Genomic DNA, 18,450 nt, shown 5'->3' with positions numbered 1-18,450 from the left:
CTGGGCTAGGACTGGGTCGGACCTGGGCTAGGACTGGGTCTGGGGGCTCCCGGAACTTGGCAGAAAATCCTACTCGGTGGGCGGGGTGGGGGAGGCCTATGTTTTTATTTATTAGTTAAAAATAAAAACTTAAAAGTGAGATGTGCTGGCAGCAAACTACACACAAGACGGCAAAGACAGTATACAAAGAATGTAAAACTCTAAATATTAAGTAAATGTTAAAATATCTTTCAGAATAGTTACTTTAAATAGGGCTGGTGAGACAGCTCAACAGTTTAAAGCACCTGCTTAGGCAAGCTTAGGCAAAGTGCAGGGACTGTGGTTTGATCCCCAGCACCATGTGCCGCGCCTGGGGCTGAGCCAGCCACACACAAAAAAAATAAAAATAAAATAAAAAATTATTACTTTAAATAGATGTAGTATTGAAACAGTAATCTCACCTGTTTCTTCTTACCTTTTAAAATTTAGCTACCAGAAAACTCAAAATAACAAAATGTGGCTCACAATATTGTTCTGCTGCTTAGCACTGCTAATGCAAAGTTGCAAGGAAAGTACAGACAGTTGTGATGATGGCTGCATAATTCTATGCAAGCTTATGTCTTGTCATCAGTTCAGGCTAGGGAGGTTCACTTGAGATTTGGGCAGCCAACGTCGTGAGAAAATCCAAACACGCCCTCCCTCTGTCCAGCCACTCTTGCGGCCCTCCGCTACTGCATATACACAGCAGTGCTTTGCCCCTCTGCTAACCCATTTTCCCTGCAGTCCTCAGCAGCCCAGTCCCCGCCAGCCCCTGTAGTAGTTCACATTAATAACAAACCCCACAATAGTTGCTATGTGCTAGTGTTGACTTTGGTAATATAAATGATCACCTGGGACATCGGGAGCTGAGCCTGCGTGGGAGTCTTGCTGACCCACTGTCTCCTAAATACTGCTCACCCCTATCCTGACCTACAATCTTGGCCATCCTGGGTTTTCACATTCCCTAACACCTTAGCATGCCGCTTCACCTAGATTCTAAACAACGTAAGAAATAATGGCAGATGGAGGAAGGTGAAGTAAGGAACTAAGTGGAGAAAGAAACAGAACTTATTAACTCACAGCATTAGGCAGTCTTAATGACTCAGAAACAGATAAAGACAACTTTAGGGCAGAATAAGTCTTCTCTGTGCCCTGCTCCAGAAGTGCAGAGCCAATCCTGAAGGAGGTGAACGAACACCTGATGAAAGGACACTCTAGTTTTCCAATGTTCCCCATAAATAAGACGGTTTCTCTTCCCAAAACAGAAGGGGTGCAAAACAAGAGAGATGCTAGGAGTCACAGTAACTGAGTCCCTACTTTCCATGGATAGAAACATTAAGAACCAAAGAAATAACAATAAAATGTTTTATGAAAAAATCTTTTTAGCTCAGTGGCCCAGCGCCTGCCTGACAAGTGTGAGGTAGAATTTGATTCATGGTACAATCAATTAATCAATCAAAACAATCTATCAATCCAACAGAAAATACTTACCAAAAGTTAAGAGTTATTGCTAAAAGTGTTAATGAAAAATGTATAACATCACTGCAGATATTGGAAAGACAGGGTTAAAAGTTAATAAAAATTCAGCCACTTAAAACTAAACAAAAAAGGGGATACAAATGAACAACCATTTTGTATCTGTATATTCAAAATAGTTATGATAGATGTATAGCTACATTCTCTTAGTTCAACGAATAGAAAGATTTGTTCTAATAGTGTTTGTGGACAGGATATCATGTCTGTATCTTGTACAATGAATAACCACTAAGACAACAATATGCAATGTATTAAGTATTGAAACTGTCCTACTAATTGGTTTTGAAACTGTCTCATTGCTATTTGTTTCTCAATAAAATTATAAAAAGAAAATTCAGCCACTTAAAGTAGAAGAAGAAAATCCAATATAATTAGTCTAAAAGTAGAATAAAGAAAATACTGTACATGCCTGCAACCCCAGCACTCAGGCACTGAGGCAGGAGGACTGATGTGAGTTCAAGGCCAGCCTGGACTACACAGTTATTTCCTGAGATAGCCTTGCTGGTATAAAATACCCACACCCAAAATGAAGGCAGGAAAGGTTTATTTAGCTCACAGTTAGTGGAGGTTTCAGTCTATACTTGGCTGCCTCAAAGGGAGGGAGAGTAGCACATGGCAGAGGGCAGCAGTTCATGGTGGGGAAAACAGCAAAAAGATAGAACCAAAAGGAAGGAGCAGCGGTGGCAGGGCAGCGAACAAGCCTCTCTCCCTTCCTTATACTGTATTCAGGCTATCTGCCTCAGGGGATTGGTGACCCACTGGATCACAAATTAATCACAAACCCTAGAAGCCTGCCCCATGACTGCATGAGGCTTTGGTGGTACAACTAGACACAAACCATAAGAAGTACATAGCAAGACCCTGTCTTAAAAACAACAGCATCAACAAAAAGAATGGTAAGAAATTCATACGAAAGAGAAAAAAGAAGCAAAGTATTTAAAATTATGGTCCACTAAGATGTCAGGGATTTTTATGCATTTCATTCAGTGATAAATCTGCAGATCCTAGAGCCGTGCCCACGTAGCATACCAGAGTTATAAAAATAAGTATTCAGTGAATGAAAGTTTACTTCCTAAAAGACTGATCAAACACATAAACTGGTAATGCTGTGCAAGGCACAGATGGCTATGAATAGAGAACTCCCATATATAGTAGAAGTTCTTTTAAAATTGTTACATGAATATATGAGTCATTCGACCCCACTGTATGTGAAAACAATCTATATTAGAAACATAATTTAGCAAGAATCAGTAAACCATATGTCTATATAACTATGAAATAAGCCACTAGACCTAGATGACTATAGTCTCTAAAGTCAAGCAGTAACTTCAATTTTATTTTTTAAAAACTGCTTTATAAAATAAGAAATTAAGGGACAGCTTTAGTTTTATGACACTAGAATAATTTTGTCTGCCTATTTTTGAGGTTAATTACTATAAAACATACACTATACTATCTCAACCACTTTTAAAGGTCCCATTTCTTGGTAAAGCACATTCACATTGTTGACCACTGTCCATCAACAAAATTCTTTTTTTGCAGAACCAGGCATTGAACTCAGGCCCTCATGCTTGCCAGGCAAGCACTTATTCTATTGAGCTATCTCGCTGGCCCCAACAAAATTCTTCATCTTATTTCCTACTAATTCCTAGCAACTACCTTCTATGTTTTGCTCCTATGAATCTCATTACTCTGAGTACCTCATACAAGAGGAATCACAGTATTTTTTCTTTTTTGACCTGTTTATTAAGTACAACATCTTCACACTTCATCCATGTTGTAGCAGTGTTAAAAGTTTCTTCCTGTCAATGCTGGTAGGTTTTGTGTCTATATACTACATTTTCTTTATTTTTCCATTAATTGAACTCTTAGGTTGTTTCACTCCGACTAGATGGGTGTACAAATGTATGCTCAAGTCTGCTTTAGGTTCTTTTTGGTAGCCATCTTAGTCACTTTTCTTAATGCTGAGACAAAATGTCTCACACCCAAAGTTAAAGGGGGAAGATTTCACAGTTTGTACAAGTTTCAGTCTCTTAATTAGCTGGCTCCAGGGCAGGTTGGCAGAAGGCAGAGGGGCAACAGTTCACAGCCGTGGAAGGCAGCCAAGGTAACGGGGGGGGGGGGGGGGTCAAGTCCCCCATATTGTATCCAGTCTACTAGGATTAGGGTGGTTGCAATATAATCAGTGGACTGATCCAGCTGTCACCTACCTTTAATCCCAACATCCTTAATCCAAGTATTGCACTAATCAGACACTATAGATTCAACCACTTCCATCACCTCCAAAAAACTTGTATGATCACATGGGGTCTTGGGGCACATTTAGCTAGGTGAAATAATTGGCAGTTCACACAATAATTCTCTGTTTCACTGATACAATTTTCTCTAAGTAGTAATTAAACTTATATTCTACCAACAGTGCATGCAAGATTGTGTAGTTTTAAAGTCAAGATTATTTTAGCCCTTAAAATAAAGATTTTGGTTACTTGGATATTCACATTACCAATAATTAAAATTTTTGCACATATGTCCAAGTGTAAGTTTGAACTGTATCAGAAATCTGAATGATCCAAAATATGTAAAGATAAAATTTAGGAAATATAACCAAACAAGATTACCAGAATAAAGGATTTTTAAATTTTAAAAAACAAAGACATTGAACATATTTAAAAAGTTGAAGAGAAACCCCAAAGATCTTACAACAAATAAAAGATACATAACTCAGTACTTATTTAAAGAAAATGAACAAATAAAAATCCGGTTTCTTTATTTGCAACACATACGCTGCTTTTTCTTTCATTTTGCCTGATAATATAGCATATTAAGTATGAGGTACAACAACAGACATCCACTTCTCATTCTTGACTTTTCAAAGGTTGCTAATATGTTACTAGATAATGATGCTTACCAATGTTTTTAGCCTGTAATGTCTATCGGGTTGAACATATTTATTTATACACTAATTTTCCTTTGTTGTTTGATTTTCTAGTTTTCAATACTTCCTTGTCTTTATACTGAAAACCCAGGAGAATGGACCAATAAATTACAAGAATAAAAGTAAGTTTGTAGATATTAATATATAAAAATCAATGATATCCAGGGTAAAAACCTTGGTTTCTAAACACATCTCTCTTCCTTCTAGGCTAGATTCACATTCTAGGGCTAGAACAAGAAAAACCTAAGATAAACCTGAAGTATCTTTATCATAACCAATTAAAGAAGTTATTTGAAACACAAAAAGATGAAGTCAAACCCTGTGCATACAGGAGTCAATCCGGGAAAGGTCTCAAAAGAACAAAGGTCAAACAATCCAAACAAGAAAAATAACATATGACTGGATTATAATGCAAGTATACAATAAAAATGAGAACATATGAATATAAGCGATTAAAAAAAAAAAAAGAAAAAAAATGGGGGGCTGGGGATACAGTTCAGTTGCACAAGTGTCTGCCTGGCAAGTACAAGGTCCTGAGTTTGATTCCCGGTCCCCCCGCCCCCCCCCCAAAAAAAAAGAATGTAAGTGATTGAATAAATAAGTGCAGTCACAGGTGGGGAGGTTTAAAGATGGATAAATTGGGGTGTGTGAATGTAAAGATGTGATACTGGAATTAAGGACGCAGATCATAGAGGCCCACCCTAGGTGTGCGTGGTACCAATCAATACATTTACAGCCTGGATGGAACGTAAGAAGGAAGGCAGGCTTGCTTTGCTGCGGCTTCCTGCTGCCTTGCTGCAGTTTCCCTGCTTTGCCATGAGTAGTTTCTCCTCTATGATGCCCCGCTGTCACACTACACTGTCTTGGGGCCAGCCAATTATGGATCGAAATTTCTACAAACTATAAGCTGAAATAAACCTTTCCTCCTTTAACTTGTGAGTGTTAGTATTTTGTCTCAGCAATGAGACAGTAACCAAGACAAAGCTCATGTTAAAGTGCTAAATAACAGAGGAAACTACAGTCAAGCATGATGGGACATGCCTGTAATCCTAACCCCATAGGCAACTGAGGCAGAAGGACTGCAAATTGGAGCCCAGCCTTGAGTCACCATAGAGTTCGCTGGCTGGAGAGTGACAAGGCAGAAAGTGAAGAGGGAAGTACAACAGATAGAGAGCCAGAGAGTAGCACCTTAGCCACAGATGACATGTGGCATGTTTGCCAGAAGGCTTTTGGAGGAAGAACAGAAGTGTTACAATGTTCAGCACACAAAAAGAGGGCAGAGATCTAATGGACCAGTGCAGAAATCAGCAGAAAACCAGGTGTTGAGGGCGCCACACCGTAACCTCCACTTTGTGACTTAACTGAGGGATCTGACCTTAGGACAGAGGCAAGGCTTCCAGTTAGTCATCCTACAGTATGGATTCCAGGGTGGAGGTGGGCTAAGTGATCCATGAGGACCACCAATCACCAGCACGTAACAGGACAGGTCACTGTAAAGAGACCAGTGTGGAGACCAGGAGGAAGGTGAGGGGGGAAAAAGTGCCTTCCAGTTACAGCGACACTTGGAGAGGATGGAGGTCTGAGAGAGAACCAGACCTGAAATGTGTCCAGAACCCTCAACCCTACATGTTAAAGCTTCACTTGTGAAAATGGGGGTGGGGGAGCTCACTTGTTGAGCTCAGGCTGCAACATACATAAAACTGTGAGGACGCTTTGTGGTTTTGGAACTCTGTGGTTTGTTTTGGTTTCCTTTCCTCCCCCATCGCTCCTGTTTGTATCTTCTGTCTCTTTCTTATTCCTTGATCTTCCCTCTCTTGCTTTCCCTTTCATCCACCACATATATAGGAGGTCTCTAGATATGTGCAAAGAAGAACAATAATTAACCACCACTTTAACCTGAGTAGGACATTCCATGAAGAGTTGGGTAACCCTTACCAGCACTGTACACTTTTCTTAATGCTGAGACAAAATGTCTCACACCCAAAGTTAAAGGGGGAAGATTTCAGTTTGTACAAGTTTCAGTCTCTAATTAGCTGGCTCCAGGGCAGGTTGGCAGAAGGCAGAGGGGCAACAGTTCACAGCCGTGGAAGGCAGCCAAGGTAACAAGGGGGGGGGGGGGGACATATTATCAGGCTCCCACCTTCCAAAGCTTCCCTCACCTTGGATCCCTTTTCTTGCTCTCACAAATACTCTCTCAAACCCTCTCTCCACCAGCCCTCTATTCAAGATATAAAAATAATAACAACAGAAAATGAGTTACCCTCTTTCTTTCAATCATTATTTCTCTCTGCACTTTCTTTCTGATTTTCCTCCTTCCGCTTTCTTTTCCTTCTCCCACCCACCACCTCTTAGCGTCTCTGTTTATCTTCCTTTGGGCTCTTTAAGGCTGGTGGCCTCCTCATCTCTACCCAGTAGTCCCTTGAGTATTTTCTGCAATGCTGGCTTGATGGTCCTGTAATTGCCTAAGGTATGTCTGTCAGGGAAACTCGTTACTTCTCAATTCTGGGGGCTAATTTTGCAGTTTAAAGAAGTCTGGGTTGACAACTGTTTTCTTTCAGGGCTTGAAAAACTTGGCAGAAAGCTTTCTTTCCCTTTAATGTTTGTGCTGAGAAACCTACTGTAAATCTAATACATTCATCTTTATAAGTAACTTGCTGAGTTTTCTCTCCAGCTTTTAGCATTCTCTCCTTTCACTGAACTTTTAGAAAACTGATTACAATGTGTCGTGGAGGGTTTCTTTTCTGGTTATTTGGGGTTTTGTACATCTCTTGAATAGTGAATTTTTTCCCTACATTTGGAAAGTTTTCTGCTATGATTTCAATGAGTAAATTTTTTAAACCTTTGAATTACCTTCTAAGTTTTCTTTTATTTCTATAATTTTGGTATTGCTCTTTGTGTCTTCTAGCAGTTGTTAGATCTAGCCTGCATGTCACATTCTCATTCTTAGGGTATCATTGGATTTATAATCTACTACATCCCCTTTGTCTTCAATTTATGATATTCTGTCTTCATACTGGTCAAATCTGCTAGGCATATTTTCTACTGAATGTGTCATATTTTCTTTTTCTGCTAGCTTGTTTCCATAAACTCTAATGCTTTACCAAAGTGAACATTTCTATCTTGTCTTATTTAATTCAATTAGTTCATTGTTTCTTTCCTAAGCTCATCAAACATTTTATTAGTAAAATCTGTTATAATAAAATTATTTTTAAGCTGACTAAACACCTTATGAAATTTCTTATGTGTTTCTTCTTTAAGATCTTTGGGGCCGGTGAGATAGCTCAGTGGTCTAAAGCACCTGTTTAGGCAAGCTTAGGCAGGCTCAGGGAACTGCTGTTCTATCCCCGGTACCACACACCCTGCCACCCTGAGGGCAGGTTGAGCCAGCAAAACAAAACAAAAAAGAAAAAGAAAAGATCTTCAGACATTTCGACCATTTCATTTTTCAGGTCTTTACCAGCAAATTTCCTCTACTTCAGTGTCTATGGCATTAGCTTTTGAGGAGGTAAAGATTTAGAGGCAACTTGTTGCTGTACTTTTTCATATACTTATTGTTTTTGTGCTTCATACTGAAGATCAGTTAGGGTACAGAAACCCTGTCTCTTCTGTGCAAGTCTCTCTAGTTAGAATGCTGGGAAAACTGGCTATCCACATGCAAAAGATTGAAATCTAGACCCACACATCTCTCCCTGCACTACAATAAAATCAAGACAGATCAAAAACCTAGATATTAAAACAGAAGCACTGAATTTGCTGAAAGATAAATAAAACTCTTAAAAACATAGGCATATGCAAGGATTTTCTGAATAGAACACCAACTGCACAAGAAATATCAAGAATCAATAAAAAGGTGGCCGGGGAGATGGCTCAGTGGAATAAGTGCTTCCCTGGCAAGTACAAGGGACAAAGTTCAATCCCCAGTTCCACAAAAAAAAAAAAAAAAAAAAAAAAAAATCAATAAATGGAATTATGGCAAAGTACAAAGCTTTTGTAGAGAAAAGGAAATAAACAGAATGAAAACACAACATAAAAAATGGGAGAAATGTGCCAGTTATTCCTCCAACAGATGACTAATACCTAGAATATATAAAGAGTTCATAAAAATTAGACTTTTCCAAACAAAATGCCTAATCAAAAGTGGTCAATTAAAGTGAATAGATACTTCTCAATAAGCACATGAAAAAATGTTCAGCATCTCTGACCATTAGAGAAATGCTAATTAAAACGAGTTTCCATCTTACTCCATAAAGAATGGCAACTACTAAGAAATCAAATAGTAACATTTTTGGTAAAGCTGTAGAGAAAAAGGAACCCTGTTACATTGTTGGTAGGAAGGTAAGCTAGTACAAACACGGAAATTAACCGAAAATTCCTCAAGATTCATTAGAGTCAGCTACACTACTTCTAGGTATCTTCTCAAAAGAGCTAAAGATATAGTAATATACACACACCTATGTTTATAGCAGTACAATTCATAATAGTTAAATCTTGGAAGTGATCTATATACCCATCAATGGATAAAGAAAACATGATACACACACACACACACACACACACACACACACACACACACACACACAATGGAGTATTACTCATTCAGACAGAAAGATAAATGAGTCATTTGTAGGAAAATGGATAAACCTTAAGACCATAATGCTAAATGAATAAATAAAGCACACACTGCATGGTTTCTCTTATATAAGAAATTCAAAGTATGAATAGCATAAAGAATAAAATAAATATAACAGGAAACCATTATAGGGAAACTATTAAAGTGGAAGAGGATCTAGAGATAGAAGGACTGGAAAGGACAGCTTAGTAAAACGAATACGCCATGTGTACAGTACCCATTTCCTACAGTACCCATTTTCTAGTATGTGCCTTCCAATAATTTAAGGAATGTTCTTTGTATCAAGTCTATTTATTTCAAAATAAATTGCCAATATAATTAAATCAATATGTATTGCAAACATGTGCTAATAAAAATAAATTAATGTTAAAAGAACTTAAAAGCAATGCTGCTTTAAAAAACTATAGGTATTGTACAATTTTAAGCTCGCATTTTGAATTGCAAAGTGTTGTGTCAATTTAACAAATGCAAACAACACCTTGAACATTATTTTACTTAGAATTAACAAATTTCTGCTAAATTTTTTAGTGCAACAAGTAGACAAAAACAAAAACAAAGTTACAGACAATGGTATACTTCCTCAAAATATGACCACACACGTATCATTAGCTAAGAGTTTAAGGTTTTTTTTGCACACTGTTTTTGCTTTCTTTTGCGGTAGAACTTATATACAATGGCTTACATAAAATTAAGTATACAATTTGATGGATTCAGGGGCTGGAGAGATGGCTCAGTGGTCTAAAGCACCTACTTGAAACAAGCTTGGCAAAGCACAGCGACCGTGGTTCAATCCTCCAGCACCACATGCCGGCCAGCCGCGCCCCCTGGTGGGCTGAGCTGGCCACACACACACACACACACACACACACACACACAATAAATGTTAAAAAAAAATAAATAAAAATAAGAAAAAAAACAATTTGACGGATTCAGACAAATGCCATACATTTGTACAACCCAAACCTCTACCATGATATAGAACACAACTATCACCCCCAAAAGTTCCCTCATCTCTTTCCAACAAGTTCCTGACCTCTTTCTCGCCCCCCTATAGGCAATTACTGCTCTGATTTATTTTCTACTCTATCGTTTTTGTTTTTTCCAGAACTTTATATAAATTGATTCATACAATATGTACTCTTGTCTATAAGGCTTCTTTCACTCAATACATTGATTTTTTTTCAGATCTATCCATTCTTTTCTCCTAAAAATATAAAAATTAATTTACTTACCATAAAAATGACTATCAGGATGAGACAGATGCCCACAATAATGAGGAAGGGGATTAGATAGTATTCTAGAGGAAGACTAAATTCTGGAACTAAGATGATGTGGCCTCTAAAATAAAACAAAAATTAATAATTGAGAACCAGTAAGATTATTAAATTACAATGTTAAAAACAAAAACTCTCAAAGATATGCAAACATTAAGATTAAATACACTATTCACATTTAAGTTTCTAATATGTGCCTTCCAATAATTTAAGGAATGTTCTTTGTATCAAGTCTATTTATTTCAAAATAAATTGCCAATATAATTAAAGGTGTTCTTCTGCTTGGTAAAGAAAATGAAACAGTACAATGTCTATCTTAGAGGTTATTTACTGAATCAAGTAGGAAAAATTATATTCTATATGCAACATTAGCATAAAAAATGATGGTAGTGTCTTAGTAGAATGTCATCAGGTAGTATGTCACTTCATCAGGTAGCATGTATTCAGGTAGTATGTCACTTCAACCAAATTACAGTTTATCTCTTCCTCTACAGAAAAACTTTAGAGCCATTACTGATTAAAAAAACCTCCTTTTCCCCAATGTGCTTTATTTACATGTACCTGCTGCACCAATAAACCACGATCTCTGTATCCTACATTCATCTGTGGGATAAGGAATTAAAAACTGGTTAAGGGATTTGTAAGAGCTGTTTCTTCTCCATTTTCCATGTTCTCATGGTTTCCATGAAATAAACTACAGAAATGTGTACATTGTAGAGGTGAAAGGAAAGCCTTACTTCCATTTTGTTACTAATCATTCATTAGTAATTGTGATGCTACTATTACAAAATTAATGAGGACCTATAAAAGAAAAACTTCTATTAGGAATAAGTGAACTATCTGTGCTACCTGAGCAAATTTTATATGGCATCAAATTTTACTTACAAAATCCCTTTAATCTAGGGGAGTGTCTATACAATGTTCAATAACATGACTGATCTTCCTGTTACGTCTGCTGTTATACAAGATTTGTAAGATGTCCACAGTATTGTTCTGATTTCCACTGGCAGTAATTTTTTAAGGTGGTAAAGCCAGAAATTTCATAAAACAAAAGTTCAAAGTAAATTAATAACTTTGAGGGGAAAGTGAAACTGAAACAAATTGACTCCTCCCATAGTAGAGGTGCTTAGAATTCTATATACTTGAGAAAAGTAACACAAAAACAAATTATTTCTATTCCAAGCTGTTTCTCTCTCTCTCTTTTTTTTTTTTTTTTTTTTTTGCAGAACCAGGGATTGAACTAGGGCCCATGGGCTTGCCAGGGAAGCACTTACTCCACTGAGCCATCTCCCCGGCCCCCTCCAAGCTGTTTTTCAATGTTTATGCTACTGTTTATTAATCTTATATTTCTATGAAGATTGCTCTAGCACAAGATAATACCAGCAACTTCTCTCCAGTAATTTAAATACCTTCCCCAAAATGATAAAATGCTTGAACACAAGTGGTCCTCTTACGTTGGCGGCTGTCGAACAGAACAGTGGATAATGAAGCATTTCATAGTTAATAAACGTAAGGAAAGAGGGTATTCCACTTACAACAGCAATCAATAAAATACTGAGCTATAAATTTAATAAGAAATATTTTTCTAACATAGATTTTGGACTAAAATAATTTTAAAAAGCTTTCAATCACCAATACATCAAATGAAAGAACAAGCTACTTTCTTAAATAAGAGGATCTGTCATCTTAAAAATGATAATTCTCCCTAAATTAATTTGTAAATACAATACAATTCCTTTACAAATATCAACAGGTTTTCCTGTGGTTACTAACACTATTAAACTCTGTTAGAAGGACAAATTAAAACTCTTACACATTGCTGGTGTTAATCTAAGATAGTGCCAGAAATTTTGGGAAAAGATGTAGCAATTTCTCAAAATTGTAGGAATATGCTCAGAAAAATAAAAATATGCACAAAAAACTTGTACATAAATGTTTATACTAGTCAAAACACTGTAGAAAAAAGTTATATGTCCATCAATTGATGACTGGGTAAGCAAATACACTGTATCCATGTAATAAATATTATTCAGCAATTATAAAAAATTCATAAAACACTATTATATGCTACAAGCTGATAACCATGAAAATGTTATTAAAAAGCCAGTATTGTAAGTAAAATAAAAATGTCAACATAAAAAGTTGTAGTGGATCATAAAAGTATAACACAATAAATAAAACAACCAATAACCTAATAGGAAAAGTAGTGTAAAGCTAGATTTCAAAGAAAACAAAATACAAATCACTCTTACCCATTAAAAAAAAAATGACCATATTTGCTTGTAATATGATAAATACCCACTAAAATTACAGCACAACAGCATTTTTTTCACCTGTCTGAGTAGCTAAAAATCCCAAATATGACAACATATTTTGTTGATGAGGCTGTATGAAAACATTAAGAAACAACCCTTTTGAACGAAAAGTTAACAATATCCAACAATGGTGAATATACATTTAACCTATAAAACAAGAACACCACTTCTAGAAACCTATTCCCAAAGTATACTAGCCAAACAATAAAACACTCATCTGTAAGGTCATTCACTATAGCACGTCTTAAAATAGATAAAGAAATGTCAACAGTTCAAATACCCATTACCCATCCATAGGGCACTACTTGATTCATAGGCATACCTACAAAATGAGTTCTATGCAGATATAAAAAGAATAATGAGTATCTGTCAACTCATATGGTTGACATGCTAGATACACTGTTAAGTCAAAGCAGGACAGGGAATAGTATTTAGATATATGGTAGAAGACAACAGATAATATGTACTTGCCAAAGACTTTAATGGACATTTTTACTAGTTGTTATTTAGAAGGCAAAAATGGGAACAAGATAGACAAGGTGGGTGATAATTAGATTTTAGACTTCTTTGAATATAACTTGTTTTGCTGGTTTTGAATTCAGTTATCATAGTTGAGCTGGGTGTAGTAGTGCACAGAATATTAACATTCTAGAAGGCTGAGGTAGGTGGATTACAAGTTTGGGTCCAGCCTGGGCAACTAAATAAGACCCTGTCTCAATATAACAAACAAAAAGGGCTGGGGATTGATTCCCTGTGAAGGTCCCAGAGTCAATCCCCTGTACCATGTCCTTGTCCAAAAAAAGATCACAAGTGCAGGAGGGGAACTGTTCTCTGTATTCTCAAAGCAAATGAATCAAATAAACTTCTGTCTCCAATTGAAAGCATCAACATACAGAGATACATTCCATGTGTCTTTTTTGTTTGTTTGTTAGTTTTTGGGTTTGTTTGGGTGTTTTTGTTTTGTTTTCCACAGTGGGTTTAACCCCAGACCTTCACACTGAGCAAATACATTCAGATGTGTGTTTATGAGAGTGAATGAGTGTGTGTACTTAGCAGTTCAACTGACATTAAAAAAAAAATCCAGAAATTCACTGCAGTTACATTATTCTGCTTGATTATACTGCCTCCTATTTTGAGTGTTACCAACTTTTAAAATTCTGAACATCTTTCAATTCTTCAACACATGTATCCAAAATACAGGATAAAATTTTTGTGAATTTGTACAGATATGGAAAGTTTTATTAAATAAATAAAGCAACTTACAAAACATTATATATCATTCTATTTTATGCACATATTACAGTTAATCAGTGCAAGTAATCAAACAAGGGAAAACTAAAAGCACATAACAACTATGCTAGAGAATGGAACCATTGAAACTTTCACTTCAAATGTTTTCTACTTCTGAAGTTTTATGTATTTTAGCAGTGTATGTGTATTACTTTTTAATGTAAAGAAGTATGATTATTTTACAGTTAAAAAACCTGGACCCCTGTGTCTGCCTAAGCAGGTGCTTTAATCCACAGAACTACATGGCCGGCCCAAAAGATTCCTTATAACATTAAGGTTTTTTTCTAATAAAGGAACAATACTGAGATAATATCATGTATTAGCTTTCCATCTACAAACTACACAACACAGTTGACAAAATACTATGTTGTATAACTAATTTTTAATACAACATTTAAAATTATGTCCCCTAACTTAATAAAGATAGTCTGAGCATATAATATTTGAAAGTGATTTTAAGTTATGAATACAGAAGAGAATGACAAAAGTAAGTATAATTGTAACCTCTTTATGCATTTTTAAACTCAAATATTCATGGGTCCTACCCTTACTAAATAACTAGAATTAGGTTTCTTAATTCTAACTTTCTCTTTTGGCAAATGTAGATTATAAATGATAATAGTAACACCCTGTAACATTTGTAAGAATTAAATGAATAACAAAGTTTTGCTTTCATAGGGGCCAGGCACTTGCTAAATACTTAGCAAATATTAGCTGCTTCTATTTTTCTTTTTGTTATTATTACTGCATTTGTGAATCTGTTTCAGGAAAGATGCTTTGAAATGCTAGCTGCATTGTTACAGATGAGGAAGCAATGCCTTAAATTAATTTTAGTCTATGTTTTCTGTTTATAATGAGACGGGGTCAGGGTGGGGGCTGTCAGAGAAGTTTGTAATCCAAATTTAAAACTTTTGGGCATTAGTAGAGACAGAACCAGGGCCTCAAGTATGCCCTCTACCATAAACTGACATTTGTCTGTAGAAATTACTTACACCGTATTTTGGATTCCATGTTTATAAAATAATAACTTTCTTTTAAATAAAATACAAACAAATGTAATTTCATTGTTCTTAAAGTATAAAGGGGAAGTTTTATCTTTATTAGTTTTTAAATGTTTAAATTGTTTCTTAGCAACATTAATTGTAACATTAGTGACTCCATGAAAATATTTTAGATAATCATACACAGAAAACAACATAGTAACTGAAAACTATGATTTAAAAAGAGATAATTAGCACAAGCTCATAAAACATAATATTGATTACAACTAACAATATAAAATTCTACCCAAATGTAATGAATTTTAAGTTACATGATGATTTTGGTAATTACTACTTACCCCTTTTCATAAGTGAATTCATCTTTCAGGGAATTAGCTGATGATTCACCAATGAAGACAGAGGGAATGTCAATTTTCTTTAACACATCAACTACATAAAAGAATAATAAAATTATTTGCAAAAGCCCATTCTTAGTGTATAATCAACTTAATTTTCTTCATAACAGCAGCAAATACAACTGGAAATAATTACAGTTGGGAGTCATTTTCTAATAGTTTATTTCTGACATTATACATTTATACTAACCATCAAAATAGTTTAGAAATATAGATATAACATTTATGATTTTTCTTTTATTAACATTTGTGATTTTCAAAGCTAATATTTTACATGTCTACATTACCTCACTTAATTTCACTTGTCCTAAAATATTTAAAAATAATTATCTTTAATACTTCCATTTGACTTATTGCTCTATAGATATAACTGTTAGAAAAGGAAGACAAGGAAAAAATTTTACATTTGTTTCCCATATATAATTCCTAAGTAAAAAAGAGAAAAAGCTTCTTTTACATACCCATTTCTAGGAGAAATACAAGAATGTAAGGCCTTATAGAAATCTGAAAAATAACACCACACTCCAGCTTTCCAGGCTAAAGCTGACAGGAGTTGCTAAAAGGCAAGGGACAACAAGGGTGTGTAAACTTCCACTTCCCCTGAGTGGAAGTTCATGGTGAAGCTTTGTGTTTTAACTGGATTCTAAAGAAATGTCACTCTTACATCTAAACTTAAAGCCAAAATCAAAACCACCAAAACAGAAATTTGTAAAAGTTACCCATTACTCATATCTCAAGAAGAGAACAATTTTTTCTTTTCTTTCAAATGTATGACTTCATAGTTTATAACTTAACCAATTGCTAGTCCACAACTATCGAATTCATTGTACATTTTTTTCTTTGATGCAAATTCAATTTTAAAAACTTTATTGCTGCATATTATACTTTTACAATTTAATGAGCATCATTTTGGCACATTTACGCATGTATGTAACATATGTTCACCATTTCCAACACTCCACACTATCCTTTGACCTTCCCTTCCCCCTCCCCTTGTTCTCTCCCTCGTCCTTTCTACTTTCATTTCTCTGTGGGTATTTTTTTTTCTAATTCTGCATAAAAGAATATATTTAAAAAAGCTTCTGCTTTTTAAGAGACAAGCTTCAAAATGAGAGAATCCTTGCCAGATATTCTTCTGACAAAGGGCTAGTATCCAGAATACTGTATATGAAGAATTCAAAACAAACCAAGAAACACCTCATCATATAATCCAGTTAATATGTGGGCAAATGAACTCAACAAATGCCTCTCAAGAAAAATGAACAATATGTATATGAAAAATATTCAACTTCTTTAATCATCAGAGAAATAGAAATTAAAACTACATCAAGTCTCCATCTCACCCAATGAGAATGACTGTCACCAAAAATAAAAACAATATTTTTGGCAAGGGCTTGGGGAAAAAGAAACACTTAATACACTGTGGATGGGAATGCAGATTAGTATAACTATGAAAATCAGTATGGCGGTCCCTCAAATAACTACAAATATTTGACCCAGCTATATATTCCTCAGTATATTCTTGAAAGAATTCAAGTTAGCATACTAGAAAGATACTCACATACCTATATTCATTGCAGGGTAATTCACAATAACTAAACTACAGGACCAGCCAAGGTGCCTATCAACAGATTAGTGGTAAAAAATGTAGTACCACAGAGCACTATTCAACAACAAAGAAGAATGAAATCATACCATTTCCAGGAAAATGAAAGGAACTAGAGATCATCATGTTAAACAAAATAAGCTAGACTAAAAGCACAATCTTCTTAAAATTATCAATAGAAAAAGCAACCTTATTAGCTGCGAGTTAATTGTGAGATCTGGCTTCTGAGAAAATCCAACTGTTTTGCTTTTGTTATAGTTTTCAAAATAACTTTGTTTTCTACTTTTTAAAAATACATATCTGATATGTATCTTATTTATTTTTTGCAGTACCTGGAATTGAACTCAGGATTTTATGCTTGCCAGGCAGGCACTTATGTTGCTGAGCTATAACTCTGGCCCTTGATATGCATTTAGAAGTAGGGAATGTACAAGAGGAAAAAAAAAAAATTCTCACCTGAATATATTTATTTTATTTGAAATAATCAACAGTTCTATAAGTTTTGACAAGTACATACATCACATAAATACAACTAAGATATAGAACATTATATCATTCCCCAAAACTTCATTTCTTTTTATAGTCAATGCCTCCTCCTAACCTCATCAACCACTGCTCTTTTTCTTCAAACCACAGATGTTCTGTTTTGTTTATTCCTTTAAAAAAAGTTTTAAATCCTAGTATCCTTGGTATACTACATGGATTTTTTCCACATTTTTACATAAATCTAGACATCAGTTCTCACAAACACAACCCTGCCTCCCCCCCCCACACACACAACCAGTGAGATCAATAAACATTTTATCTCAATGACATAATAATAGAAAAAAACAACAAGAAAAATTCCACTCAAGGGTACACATTATCATGTCAATAAATATCATCTGTAGTAACAAGAGGGATATTGCTATAGATCATCTATCTTTTAGGGAGATATTTTCTATTTTGTTGAAAGATTTTTCTTTATGATGTATCAGTTTTACTTTGACAATAAAAACTTGAATTACATACTCTTTGTAAGATGCTTCACTCATAAAGATAGTCTGTTAAACTCAAGGAGAAACTATTGGCTTGCAACTATTGGCTTATAATTTTTGGAAATAACATAACCTCTTTCAAATTATGGTATCTAAAGAGAGGCAGACAATGCCTCATATTAATAAAAAGATTAAGATGAAAAGAGGGAAAACACTACTTGCAAATAAGAACAACCACCTTAAAAACTCACATTATTTATCTACTAAAAACAGAAGACCTTCTTAGTTCATTCATCTATTGATGGGCAGATTGGCTACCTCCAAGAGTTGGTTATTATTAAGTGTTGCTATAAACATAGATAGTATGCATCTCTATAATATGATGCCCTTAACTCCACATAATAGAGTTTTACTCTGCCAAAAAGAAGGATAAACTTGTGTCATTTTAGAAAAATAAATGCATCTTGAGGCCA

The 18,450-nt window shown here is 35.2% G+C and overlaps 1 protein-coding gene across 2 annotated transcripts in view; it reads right to left on the bottom strand.

Moving 5' to 3' along the window:
* The window catches only part of Rnf13 (ring finger protein 13), a 170,918-nt gene that overhangs the window by 46,793 nt on the left and 105,675 nt on the right, over positions 1-18,450 (bottom strand). For both annotated transcript variants that reach the window (XM_004643911.2, XM_023704085.1), the window contains exons 6-7: positions 15,338-15,428; positions 10,352-10,457 (exon numbers count right to left, since the gene is read on the bottom strand). In XM_004643911.2, coding sequence (XP_004643968.1) covers positions 10,352-10,457; positions 15,338-15,428 — 197 coding nt within the window. The remainder of the gene's footprint in view (positions 1-10,351; positions 10,458-15,337; positions 15,429-18,450) is intronic.

The sequence above is a fragment of the Octodon degus genome, unplaced genomic scaffold (assembly GCF_000260255.1).
Source record: "Octodon degus isolate 3935 unplaced genomic scaffold, OctDeg1.0 scaffold00186, whole genome shotgun sequence".
In the NCBI taxonomy this organism is placed as follows: Eukaryota; Metazoa; Chordata; class Mammalia; order Rodentia; family Octodontidae; genus Octodon; species Octodon degus.
Note: the sequence above shows the minus strand (reverse complement) of the source record. Positions and strands in the feature narration are given on the sequence as shown.